This window comes from Hemitrygon akajei, chromosome 9 (assembly GCF_048418815.1).
Source record: "Hemitrygon akajei chromosome 9, sHemAka1.3, whole genome shotgun sequence".
Taxonomy (NCBI): domain Eukaryota; kingdom Metazoa; phylum Chordata; class Chondrichthyes; order Myliobatiformes; family Dasyatidae; genus Hemitrygon; species Hemitrygon akajei.
The window spans coordinates 108,853,479-108,867,875 of NC_133132.1; the positions used below are offsets into that span (position 1 = coordinate 108,853,479).

General features: G+C 41.3%; 1 protein-coding gene across 4 annotated transcripts in view; it reads left to right on the forward strand.

Annotated features, from left to right (window-relative positions):
• Positions 1 to 866: 866 nt before the first annotated feature.
• The window catches only part of mcph1 (microcephalin 1), a 261,368-nt gene continuing 247,837 nt past the window's right edge, over positions 867 to 14,397 (forward strand). Inside the window, exons 1-3 of one of the 4 annotated variants that reach the window (XM_073056757.1) lie at positions 867 to 1,019; positions 1,957 to 2,029; positions 11,009 to 11,100. In XM_073056757.1, the coding sequence (XP_072912858.1) occupies positions 1,993 to 2,029; positions 11,009 to 11,100 (129 nt within the window). In that variant the 5' untranslated portion in view covers positions 867 to 1,019; positions 1,957 to 1,992. Of the gene's footprint in view, positions 1,020 to 1,234; positions 1,256 to 1,354; positions 1,373 to 1,956; positions 2,030 to 11,008; positions 11,101 to 14,397 lie in introns of those variants that run through there. The other 3 variants (XM_073056758.1, XM_073056759.1, XM_073056760.1) reach the window with 3 other exon arrangements.

The window sequence follows — 14,397 nt, forward strand, 5'->3', positions numbered from 1 at the left end:
TGAATCAACGAAACACCATACCCAACAGGGTGGACAACCAATGTGCAAAAACATGAAGAAACTGTACAAATACATAAAGAAAGAGAAAATAAATAATAAATATCAAGATCACAAGAAGGAGAGTCCTTGAAAACAAGTCCTGTTCAGTGATGGTTATCTCCTCTGGTTCAAGGTGGTTGAGGGGTAATAACTGTTCCTGAACCTGGTGGTGCAGGTCCTGAGAAGAGAGCATGGCCTAGGTGGATGATGGATGCTGCTTTACTGCCACAGAGCTCCTTGTAGTGGGGAGGGCTTTATCCGGGTTGTATTCATTACTTTTGTTTTCTGTTTTCCTAATCCTGTATTATTTTCAGCGCCAACCTTTCAAAAGCACTTCATCAAAGTGGATGCAAGTGCTATTGGATTCCCACTGAAGCAGATTATCACATCCTTTTTCAGCACCGGGATAACTTAAGTCTGTTTGAAGCAGGCGAAGCAAACAATTATGTTTATGACTTTCGTGGGAAAGTTGAATCCTACATGCTGCAAATTACATAGGGGTTGTTTTTGTTACAGTTTCAATGCCCGCAGCAATGTTGCTACATGCATACTTTAATTATTTGTCCGTTCGCCAGTCTCAGGTTTATTATCACTGCCCAACACTTCATCCCTCTGCACCTGCAACCACAGACATGGACTGTGATGAAATGAGGTCAGATTATTCCTACTGCTTTTCTTCAAAGACCACACGAATTGGCTTCCGTGCGTTCTTGCTTGAGCACCGCCATTTGATGGACAGGATTGGCCCCGCCCATTAAATGAATGAACCGCCAATAACTGAACGCCCCGCCATCACCTCCATTCAACCCCACCCCTTTTCTTTGATTCGCCGTTGACGTTTGGTCGCGTGCACGGCTCCCGGCGGTCCGCGCGCATTGCGCGCCATGTTTGAATCGTCCTGGTACCGGCCGCGGTGATAGTTTCCTCCGATGTGACCCCGGCCCCGACTGGTCGGTCTCCCCACATGTGGCCGCGCTAAGGTCGGCATTGAATGCGGGTGTCTGGAGCTGGAAGGCAGGGTTTTCTTTCGCTTTGGGGATAGAAAAGTTTGCAGCTGCTGGTATCTAGAGATATAGACACCAGCTGGAGGAACCTATGGATGAAGCAGTATCTTTGGAGAGGGAAGGAATTAGATCTGTTCTGATACAGGGTTTAAGCTCAAAGCACTGACAGTTTCTTTCCCACAGTCCTATTGCCCGGCCCGCTGAATTCTTCGGTTAGATTGTTTGTTACTCTTTCATTATTATCTTTATATGTTATGATCGTTAAGTTTCAAATGCAAATGAAGTCTTTGTGATGTAAGGATAAGATCAGAGTTTGATCGCAATATTTGGTGAGATGTTTCTTCATATATTTTTGAGTCATGAATGTGTAGCAAGGTTTTATTTATACACACGGAACCGGCCCTTCCAGCCCAAGAAGCTGCACTGCCCACTAACGCTAGCCTAATCGTAGGGGAATCTACAATGTCTGATTAACCAACTAACAGGTCTGTCTTTGGACTGTGGGAGGAAACTGGAGCACCTGGAGAAAACTCACGTGGCTCACGGAGAAAACTTACAAACTCCTTACAGACTGCCCTGGAATTGAACTCAAAACTTCGGAACACCCCGAGCTGTAATAGCTTCGCTTTAGCTGATGTTTGACTGTGGCACCCAGCATATCATTTTGGAGGAGGACATATTCATCCAATGTCTGTCACCACTATGTTTGCTTTATTTCTGTCACTTGCTGATCACTCAGCTTTGCTATCGCGTTTCTACTGGTTCTAGAAAGGGGTAACATTTTAGTTAGAAAATTTATTTTTCCAAACACTTTAATTTGCTGCAAAGTTTGTGTCTGAGAACATTACAGTGACGACTTGAGTAAAGCCATGTATAATGTATGTACTATAGTAGTTGTTGATTACTTTTTCAGATTGGGACTGAGTAGATTTCTACAGATTCCTCCAGAATGACCAGTGACTGTAGCAAAAAACCTATTCTTAGAGGTAAGAAACAAGAACAGAAGTTGTGAAGTTAATGGTGATATACCAAATGCTGCAGTATATTCTTTTAAAATGACTTTGAATTAGCACCGTATTTTCCTTGCCTCTTGTTGAAACTGATTTATTAACTTTATTCTTTCTTATTATTCGATTTTTTTTTTGTTTAAAAAATGTCACAATTTGCCAATACATGAATCTCTTCCCAAAACTGAAGAAGAATGTTGTGCTGCATTGTGACCAATTTAGTTGTGATAAGCAAAAGTTGTACAGTGGATTCTGTTAATTGGGACACATCTGGACCAGTACATTTTGGTCCAATTAGTGGATGATCTAATAAGACTAAGTTTCATAGAAATAGTTAAATTGTATAAACGTGACAGACTGCCATTTAAATTGTGTATTTAAATAAATAGAGAGTAAGTTAGAGAGCTACCAATTTTACTACAGTGCTATAAAACTGTTGATTCTAAATTATCAGTGGAAGAATTCATTAAGTGTCTGTTGCTGTATTCTTTTGATTGACTGTAAATTAACAGAATCAACACAGATACCTTGTACAGAAAATGGACAGCCTTCATAAAACCTTTCTGCAGATTGCATCATCCAAATTTCATTGTAACATTCCAAATGATTGTCCATTCCTTCAAATTACTTGCAGTTCCTAACATGTTGAAGTAGTGAAATCGTTTCATTTTCACTCCTGACTGTTTCTAGCATCTGCCTCAGCAAGGACATGGACCCAATGCAATTTGCCTATTGTCACAATAGGTCAACGGCAAACGCAACCTCAGTGGCTCTCCGCACGGCTTTAGACCACCTAGACAACAAACAATACGTCAGGATGCTGTTCATCGACTATAGCTCAGCATTTAATACCATCATTCACACAATCCTGATTGAGAAGTTGCAGAACCTGGGCCTCTGTACCTCCATCTACAATTGGATCCTCGACTTCCTAACCAGAAAACCACAGTCTGTGCGGATTGGTGATAACATATCCTCCTTGCTGACGATTGACACTGGCGCACCTCAAGGATGTGTGCTTAGCCCACTGCTCTACTCTTTGTATACACATGACTGTGTGGCTTCATTTTGGGCACTAGCCTGCAAAGTACCTAAGACATCTTTAGGGAGCGTTGTCTCAGAAAGGCAGTGTCCATTATTCAGGACCTCCAGCACCCAGGGCATGCCCTTTTCTCACTGTTACCATCAGGTAGGAGGTACAGAAACCTGAAGGCACACGGTCAGCAATTCAGTAATGGCTTCTTCCCTTCTGCCATCCATTGAAGCTTTGGACACTACCTCACTTTTTAATATACAGTATTTGCGCATTTTTAAAAAATCTGTTCAATATACATATTTGTATTTATTATGTTTTATTTATTATTTTTTTCTCTCTCTGCTAGATTATGTATTGCATTGAACTGCTGCTGCTAAGTTAACAAATTTCATGTCACATGCCGGAGATAATAAACCTGATTCTGATTCTGATCTCCTAGCATGAATGCTTGAAGCTGCAGTGAGCAGAACAATTCTGAATTGAGTTACTGCTCATTTCTCAGTAACTAACACAAAATTCGTTGCTTTTTGGACACAAACACAAGTAACTGGCCCTTTTTAAAAGAAGTATGCTTCTAAGAATGGTGTAGTGCCTAACGGCCAAACAAGTGTTAGCAACTGACACTAGTTAAAAACTTTTCAGCAACAGTCTTGATTGTTGGAGCAGGCAGTGTGTGAGTCGGGCAGTGTTAGAATGGTCCTCCTTTGTTTCAACAGGCTTGGTCAAGCACAAATGCATGCTCTGTTTCTAGTAAGGTTTTTTCACATAGCTAATGTGCTGGGAGTGGGTCCAGAGTTAGTGGTATGTTCTGTGTGTGAGATGTGGGAACTTTGGAAGACGTCTGTACAAAGTGCACCAAGCTGCAGCTCCTTAGAGACCACGTTAAAGAACTGGAGCTTGATGAACTTTGGCTCATACAGGAGATTGAGGAGTTGATAGATTGGTACTACAGGGAGGTAGACACCCCTAAGTTTGCAGGAGACAAGTACCTGGGTGACTATCAGGAGAAGTAAAGGGAATAGGCAGCTGATGTATGTACCCCGGTGACTGTTCCCCTCAATAATAAGTATACTACTTTGCATACAGTTGAGGGGTGGAGGCAACCTACCGAAGAGAAGCTGCAGTGAGTAGATCTCTGACTCTGGGTCAGAAGGGAAGGGCAAGCTTAGATAGGGGTATCTTTGATTAGGGCAACAGAAAGGAGGTTCTGTGGATGAGAACAAGATTCCCTGATGGTTAGTTGGCTCCTAGGTGCCAGGGTCAGAGACATCTCAGATCACGTCCACAACATTCTTAAGTGGGAGAGTGAGCAGCTAGAGGTCATAGTCCTTGTTGGTACCTATGACATGGGTGGCAAGGTCCTGCAAAGTGAATTTAGGGAGTTTGGTGCTAAGGTAAAGGACAGAACCTCCAGGGTGGTAATCTCAGGATAGATATCTGTGCCACCTTCTAGCAAGGCTAGAAGTAGGAAGATCATACAGTTTAACACATGACTAAGGTGTTGGTGCAGGTGGGAGGGCTTCAGATTTTTGGATGATTGGGCTCTTCTCCAAGAAAGCTGGGACCTGTACAAAAAGGACAGTTTGCATCTGAACTGGAGGGAGACTAATATTCTTCTGGGAAGGTTTGCTAGTGCTGCATGGGTGGGGGGAGGAGGGAGTTAAATTAGAGGTGCAGTGGAGTGGTAACCATAGTGCTAAAGCAGATAGTTCAGTAGTTATTGTTCAGCCCACATACAAGGTCAGGAATCAAAAGGCTGAGCATAGTGGGATGAATTTTCTGAGCTACGTATATGTCAATGCAAGAAATATTGTAGGAAAGGTGGGTGGGCTTAAGGCATGGAACAGCAATACAATTATGACATTGTAGCTATCAGTGAGATATCGTTGCAGGAGGTATTAAAGAGGAAGGGGGTGACATTACTAGTCTGGGAAAATGTCACGGCAATACTCAGTCAGGACACACTGGAGAGCTTGTCTAGTGAGGCTTTAAGGGTAGAACTGAGGGATAAGAATGGTATGAACAGATTATGAGATTATATTATGAATCACCCAACATTCTACAGGATTTAGTGGAGCAGATTGGTAGCGGGATCATGGACTGTTGCAAGAAACATGAAACATGGTACTTGAGGATATAAGAAACGTAAGTGAATACTTTGGAAGGAAATCAGGAGAGCTAAAAGAAGGCATAAGGTTGCTCTGGCAGACAAGGTGAAGGAGAATCCTAAAGGTTTCTGCTGATATATTAAGAGCAATAGGATAACAAAAGACAAAATTGGTCCTCTGGAAGATCAGATTGATGATCTATGCATGGAGATGGGGGAGACCTTAAAAGGAGTTTTTGCATATTTACTTGTGAGACAGACACAGAGTCTATAGATGTGAGGCATTGCAGTAGTGAGGTCATGAACCCTTTACAGATTACAGAGAAGGAGGTGTTTGCAATCTTGTGGCAAATTCGGGTGGAGGATAGCGAATGCTGTCCTCAATAGGTTTCTATTGTTTAAGAAAGACTCTAAGCTAGCAAATTAGGCTGGTGAGCTTGACGTCAGTAGTGGGAAAGTTATTGGAGGTTTTCTAAGGGACTAGATTTATAAATATTTGGATAGATGGGGACTGATTAAGGGTAGTCAGCATGGCTTTGCATGGTAGGTCGTGTCCAACCACTCAGAGTTTTTTGAGTAAGTCACCAGAAAAGTTGTTGAAGGCAGACTTTAGCAGGACCTACATGGGAGATTGGTCAAGAAGGTTCAGTTCCTTCATATTCAATTTGAGATAGTAAGGGATTTGACATAGACTTTGCGGGAGAAGTCAGAGAGTGAACGTAAATGGTTACCTCTTTGACTGGAGGCCTGTGACGAGTGCTGTGCTGCAGGGATTGGTGCTGGGTCCGTTGTTTGTCATCTATGTCTATGATCTGGATGATAATGCAGTAAACTGGATAAGCATATTTGCTGATGACACCAAGATTGGGGTGGAGTTAACAGTGAGGAAGGCTATCAAAGCTCGCAGTAGGATAAGCACCAGCTGGAACAATGGGCTGTAAAATGACAGATGGACTTTAATGTAGACAAGTGTGAAGTGTTGTACTTTGTGAGGAACAACCAGAGTAGGCGTTATGTGGTGAGCAGTAGGGCACTGAGGAGTGTGGTAGAACAGGGATTTGGGAATAGAAATCCATAATTCCTTGAAAGTGGAGATAAAATCGTAAAGAAAGCTTTTGGCACATTGGACTTCATAAATCAATGAATTGAGTACATGAGTTGGGATATTACATTAAAACTATATAAGTTGTTGAGGCCTAATTTGGAGTATTGTGTGCAATTTTGTTCACCTAATACAGGAAAGATGTAAATAAGATTGAAAGAGTGCAGAGAAAATCTACAAGGGACTTGACCTGGGGAATGGCAGAGGTGGGTGCAAAGAAGGTCCTGATAGCTAATTGATTTAAGTGCTGGAAACATTGGGTACAGGAAGAATTATGGTGGGGAGGTCCAGGCCTCTGACCTGTCCCCGAACGAGGAACGAATCATTCTTTGGACGATTTAAGTGCCGGGCCAGATTGAAAAGGTCAGAGAGTTGGGACCAGAGGTGAGGAATGGGCCAGTTTTGCTTGCTGCTCTGTGAAGCTTACTTCAGCTCTGCATTGAACTGAGGCTGTGGCCTGCTCTGGCTGCAGTGATGCCTGGCTTCGTGTCTGTGGTCCCTCAACATTTACTCAGCTCTGTGATCAACTAAGGCTAAGGTCTACTCCAGCTGCATGATGCCCGGCTTTGTGTCTTTCATAAAACTTCCGTTCTAAATGCCATTTAATGTTTCGATGATTTCTCTGCACACCAGGTGTATAACTGTCTTTCTTTTAATGGATTCTTTTGTGGTTTCTTTGTTTTGTGATGTCACAACAACATTTCCTTTCATTGCCTGTAAAGAGACTAATCTCAAGGTTGTATGTTGTATGCATACTTGGATAATAAATGTATCTTTGAGTTTATGAGTGGGCACATTTGTTCCGCTGTTGCAGCTGTTGAAGTCTCAGTGGCATCCCATATGTTCATTCTCAGTTTTGAATGGTTATGGGCAAGCAATTTATTTTATTTAGCGATAGTGTGAAATAGGCCCTTCAAGCCATGCTGCCCAGCAACCCCTGACAATCCCTGATTTAACTCTAATCTAATCAAGGGACAATTCACAATAATCAATTAACCTGCTAACTGGTATGTCTTCGGACTGTGGAAGGAAACTAGAGGACCCAGAGAAAATCCACACATTCCACAGGGAGGATGTGCAGACCCCTTACAGAGGATGCTGGGATTGATCTCTGAACTCCAGCGCTCCGAGCTGCATTAACCACTATGACTTTTCCTTTTTAAGGAGACTTTGAAGATATCCTCCTGTCATTTCCTCGATCCTCCTTTTAATTTTTTTGCTGTGGCTGAGCACTTTGAGGAGTTCGGTGTTTGTTATGTGAACCTCGTATCTCAAACAGATCCTTTACTCCCAGTTGAAGGAAAGTCAGTGAGCCAGTGGAGGGCAAAGTAAACACTTCAAAGATAACATCGAAATCAGCCTGAAGATGAGATTCTTTGTTGATTCCTAATGGCGGAACACAAACTTGTGGGTGGCTCCATTACTCCTCTTCCACCCATTAAAGAGTCGAGGAAGAGAGCAGGAAATAAACAGGTACTTCGTGCTCTCTGTCTGCGTTTGATCGGCCTCTCTCGCTGCTGCTGATGGGCAGAAGGTGCAGGAGTCTGGGGTCCTGCGCCACCAGGTTTGGGAGCACCAACAGGCTTCTGACAGCTCTCCTCAGTGCTGACTGCTCCGCAGTTATGGACTCACTCTGGGGACTGCGGTTCAAGTTACTTGTGTTTTTTTATTTACTACTTTTTCATTATTTGTACAACTTGATGGGGTGTTTCATTGCTGAACGAACTACATATGTGATCTGTGACTGTGTGCTGAGGACTCACTTAGGGAATTCTGCAGTTAATGTTATTTGTTTACTTTTTATTGTTTGCACGATTTGTTGATTTTTGTACATTGGGTACTTAATGGTCTTGTGTGGGATTTTCTTTGAACAATTTATATAGTGTTAATTTATTTTGTGGCTGCCTGCAAGAAGATGAATCTCTAGGCTGTATACATATTTTAATAATAAATGTACTTGAACTTTGAAGAAATTCAACATTACGTCTAAAAACTGGGAAGACATTGTACTTAATAGATGCGCTTGGATGTTCAAGAGGGAGCGGTGCTACATAAGAATGACCTCTGCTGTGTGGCAGAGAACAAGCAGCAGCTACAAAAGGAAAGAATGAACAACCGCAAACCACTGCCACCACCTGCATGTGTGCACATTGCAGCAGAATGTGTGGATCCTGGATCACTCTCTACAATCATGAGGGCCCACCAATAGGCAGCACCTTAGCAGAACATCTTACTCAGCTCACAGTACAGCATGACCTGCTATCTGAATTAACTCACTGTAATTGCAGGGGACAGTTGTCTGCCAGTGGATCTGGAGGATTTTATAGAGAGGGTGTCTCTGGTTCTGAAGCATGCAGCAGGCCAGACATCAATGAAATCTTGTAGACTGGGAGCTTTGCAATTAGTTTGAGGTCTTAATGTACTTGCTGGAGTTTAGAAAAATGAGGGAGCTTATGGACATCTATCAAATATTGAAAGGCCTAGTCAGAGTGGAATTGGAGAGGATGTTCCCTATAGTGAGGGAGTCCAGGACCAGCAGGCACAGCCTCAGAATAGCGGAATGCTAATTTGGAACAGTGATGAGGAATTTCTTTAGCCAGATGGTAGTGAGTCTATAGAATTCATTGCCACAGACAGCTGTGGAGGACAAGTCATTGGGTATATTTAACATGAAGATTGATAGGTTCTTCCTTAGACAGGGTGTCAAAAGTTACAGGAGAAGGCAGGAGAATGTGGTTGAGAGGGATAATAAATCTGTCATGATAGATTAGCAGAGCAGACTTGATGGGCTGAATGGAGGAAGCACATTGACTTTGTAGTGTACTGGTTAGCATAATGCTATTATAGTGCCAGCAATCTGGGTTCATTTCTGTCGCTGTCTGTAAGGAGTTTGTACTCTGCCTGTGACTGTGTGGTTTTCCTCCAGGTGGTCTGGTTTTCTCTCACATTCCAAAATGTATGGGTTAGTAGGTTAACTGGTCACGTGAGCGTTGATGTGTGGTGCGGCTTGTTCAGTGAGAAGGGCCTATTACCATGCTGTATCTAAAAATTAATACAATAACTATCACAGAAACAATATTTCCTTTCATGATTCTAGTCTGCACTGGGTAGACTCAACACTTCAGATTATGGCTTCCATGTAATTTTTTAGAACTTACTTAAAGATACAGTGTGAAGCAGGCTCTTCTGATCCAACGAGCCACACCACCCAGCAACCCACCTATTTAACCCCAGCCTAATCATGGGGCAGTTTGCAATGACTAATTAACTAACTAATCAGTGCATCTTTGCCTGTGGGAGGAAGCCAGGGGAAACCATGCACTCACAGAAAGGACATGCAAATGTATTACACTGGAAATGTACTCTAAACTCTGTATTACTGTTGTGCTATCATGGCACCCCCTGTGGCTGATGTTGAATGAGGGCATGTACAGACCTGCTCTACCAATCAACATAATCAGAGCTGCTCTTCTAACTGAGGGAAACCAAACTGGTGAAGGATTCTCCATATTTCGTTGTATTGGATAAAGTGAGAGGTGATATGCAGGAGACAGCATCAGTTTTCCTGGTGTTGTGAGGTAAATACAGTGATGGGTCAGCTCTTCAGTCTCTGGAAGGGCAGCAGAGGAGGACTTATGTGACATCTGTGCTGTGCCTTGTATCCAAAACCAATGTTTTTGAAGATGTTAACATTTTGTGTTTCTCAGGTGCCTTGGTAAATCTTCACTCCTGCCTCATGTAGGAGAAGAAACAGTTCTATTGTTCCAAGTTTTCAAACTTGAGTAAGGATCCAATATTCCCTTTAAATTTACTTGTTATTTGCAATCTGGATATCTAGCCATACCAATATTTAATGCCCAACTCTAAATTTTCCTCTTGAGCATGGTGGCTATCTCTTGGAACTGAAAAGCTTGATCAGCCATTGAGAGTCCAATCACATGACATATTTTTGGAGCTGTATTTTGGCATGACCGAGCTGATTTCCTACCCTGGAGGTTATTAATGAGCCAAAGTGGTTTTTAATGATAGTCCGTTGGTTTTCAAAACTGTTATTAGTGAGACTTTATTGCTGTGTAGGATTGTTAATCAGGCACTTGCATCACTTGTCCAATTGCTTAATGACTTCAATGCTTAAGGGGTTTTGATGTGTTTCTATTGCTGTATGTCCTTTACAACTTGTACTAGATAGTGTCATATGATAGAGTCAAGAACACAGTTTGAGTTCTTCAATCATGTTTAAAAATAACCCATTTTCAGTGAAGTTTGTGGATCTCATTTTAGATCATGATAATGGATAAAAATGGAAGCGTGTCAGAAGGACAGAATTGATTTATCTTTCAAGGTCTTTAAATGAAAATGTACTGAACAATTTGGGTCTTGTCACTAGAACAGTTATCTGTTTACTGTGCTGTGCAGTACATGCACTTTGAATTGTATTTTATTTACTTATTTGTGGTAATGTTTTATTTTATGTACTGTGTGTGATGGATGTTTTTGTGGGTGCACCATGGTCCGGAGGAATGTTGTTTCATTTGGTTGTATACATGTACAGTTAGATGACAATAAGCTTGAACTTGAGATGCAGGTTAAGTTACAGACACTTTCTGTTGAATGTTACTTTAAATGATACCTTCAGTAGATTTTCACTAAACATTATGTTCCTAATTTTTAAATGGGGATTTGATCATTACCTGTTATGCTATTACTTTACAGATGTGGTGGCATTTGTGGACGTGTGGTCTTCAACTAAGACTGAAAACTACTCCAAATCATTTATAGAACATTTGGTTGATATGGGTGCCACGGTATGTATTACTTTCCAAAGACATATTTTCAGATTATCATTTGAAATCAAGAATCTGTCAGTCTGTCTTGAATTTTATCAGCTGGGTTTTTAACATAAATTTCAGTTTTACTGTTCGGATTAAAGAAATTGCTTCTCACTTGACGTGAATTGCCAGTAACCCTATTTTGAGATTGTCCTGGTTCTAAACATTCCAGCCAGAGGAAGCGTCATCCACTAAATTTTCACTGAGGTCACTTCTCATTCTTAAACTGGAACATAGGAGCAATCTACTTCCTGTATCCTCACAAAGCAATTCTATTTCATACCTCCCACCACAATCACAGGAAACAATCTCTGGTCCGTTATTATATTCCTTTAGATGAAAATATATCCTTTGGATCAGAAGACAGGGCTCATAATATTGTTCAGTTGGGCTCTAACAAGGGTCCAGTATTATTGCAGAGGAAGGGTTGAGATGCTTCATCAGTCCTGATGAAGGGTCTCAATCCGAAGCATTGACTATTTATTCATTTACGTAGGTGCTGTCTGACTTGTTGATGTCCTCTGGCATTTTGTGTACATTGATCTGGATTTCCAGCTTTGCAGACTCATTGCATAGAGATGCAGTTACTCTGTGTAGTTACTCCTAATTAGTTCCTCCTCTTTAAAAACAAATAACATATGGTTTGTCCTGATGAAGGGCCTCAGCCCGAAATGCTGACTGTTTATTCCCCTCCATAGATGCTGCTTGCAGCACTTGGTTGTTAACTTGTCCTTGCCCATGTCCTTACTGCAACTTACTATACATTAATTGCATCATTTTTATTTACCTTAGAGGCAAAGAACAGGCCCTTCCGGCCTACCGAGCTGCACCACCCAACAATCCACTGATTTAATTCCAGCAATATCACAGGATTACAATGAACAATGTTGAATGTTGAAAATCAGAGGTTTCAAGAAGTGAAGTGTGGAAATAGTGCAAAATGCGCAACCAGAGCTATCAATTTATAGCAATAAACTTCGCTGCATCAATGTTATCATATGCTTCTGGGGAAGAAGGCAAGAATGATGCACAAGAGTGGGTATAATTTAATGGAACTCAGCTTTGGTGAGTTTCGAACATAATTCCAAATAGGGTAGAGGTAAGTTATTGAGGGTAAAGGCAATAGAGGGGCATGTTTAAGTTCATGTAAATAGGTGCAGATGTGGAGTCCAAATAGTTAGGTAAGGGCAAACAAAAGATGAACTCAGAGTATGTATGCAGTGATAATTAAACAAGTGTTTGGTGACAGAGTATTGGTAATTGGATGGTATTTCCTGTTAAGAATACTGGTAATTTTGTGTATGTACTGTCTGAATATGAGATGTAATGGACAGTTTCAAGGTTGGGAATCTATTCCTTTCAATAGTAGTATCAGGAACAAGATTAAGTACCAGGAAACATCCATTGGTATCATGGATAGCTGCTTCTGTATTAATGCTTATTTGCTAATTAACTTTCAAGTTACACAAAAGGATCTTTTGAATGATTTGTATGTTTAAAGTAACACAAACAAAATTAAAAAATAATTTACGGTAAATGCTCCTTTATGTATGATCACTTTTTTGCTGATATGAGGGAAAATATACTGGACCCATTTTGTTCCGAAACAACAGAACTTAAATTTATACAATTCCTTTTGTGGCCTTAAGACATTTAAAATTGCTTATGCAATTTTATGAAGTAGTTTTGAATCACTGTAGCCAGCAAGTTAGATCAAAAGTCATTTTCTCCTTGCAGAGTGCTGACTGCTTGGATTTGAGCAACATTGCTGTTTTGGCTTTATTCCTGTAAAAATATTCTGAACCAGTTTGAACATGCAAGCGTAGGCCATTTTCTGGTGCTCGGAGGTTTATGGCCAAAATTTATTTTGTTGTTTATGCCCATTGTGATCTGAGTGGCTTTTTTGGTTTTTAATTTTGCCATGTATTATTTAAAAAGCTATTTTTTTGTTACTCTCAGTCCGGGTGTTTCTTTTTTTGGAATGATAATCACTTTTACCTTTAAACTAGAGTCCTAACTGAATTTACAGAGCTTCTTCAAGGCAGTGAACAGTGGCAAGTGTTTCTCAAAGAGACACCATGTATCATTCAGGGTTTGTTAGTTTCTTATTTCCTTATGACATGGACATTCGAGTCAATGTTGGTCTTCAGAGCAATCCCCTCACTTCTTCCTGTTCTCTCACTTAGTCATAAAGCACTACAGAAGCGAAACAGGCTCTTTGGCCCATCTGGTCCATGCAGAACTATTACTCTGCCTTGTACCTGGACCATAGCCCTCCATAACCCCCACCGAATCATGTACTATTTAAATTTCTCTTAAATGTTGAAATCAAACTCACATCCACCACTTCCATTGGCAACTTGTTCCACACTCTCAGTGAAGAAGTTCCCCCTCATCGTCCCTTAAACTTTTCACTTTTCACCCTTAACCTAGTAAAGGTCATCGGTGAAAAGTTTCCACTTTTGTCTGCTATCTTGAGACATCATTTATGTCCATTGATTTCTGCCACTTTTTTTCTTCTGCCCCTCCCCACTCAAATTCTTCTACCAGCAGTCAACATTACAAAAAAGTTTTGGCTACCAGTTTTTGCAATATGAAGGGGTGACGGAGCTCAGGTGAAAAGAATGCAATTATGGGATTTTGAAAACTTTGCTCAGAGCATGAGCCATGATTGAACTCAGGCTGCCAAATCTGAGATACCCGCCACACTCATGCATTGCCTGTTGGATAGCTCCCTCAATGTGTGCACTAAAATGGCAAACAAGAGTCCAAGGTCAGAAGCTGAGTGGTGCAAGTTTAAGGTGTCATAGTCACACAGCACGGGTCCTTTGGCCCAACCTCTCTATGCTGACCAAAACGCCTTATCCAAGCCAGTCCCATTTGCCAGTGTTTTGGCCCATAACCATCCAAATCTTTCCTATCTATACACCTGTCCAACTGGTACCTGTCTCAAGTACCTCATCTGGCAGCTCATTCCACATAGATACCACCCTGTGTAAAAGTGCTCCTGAAGTTCCTCTCACCTTGAACCTTTTCCACTTGTTTCAATCTCCGCCCTCATGATTTTCTGTATCTCTATAAAATCACCTGTCAGTCTCCATGGCTCCAGGGGGAAAAGTCCTGGTCTGTCCAATCTCTCCCTATAACTCAGATTCAGCATCATTCTTAGAATTCTTTTCAATTTAAAAACATCTTTCCTTTATATGTTTTAATTTGAAAGGACTAAAGCCAGCTTTGCACAACGTATGGCCCCTGTCAAGAGCCCATGTTACT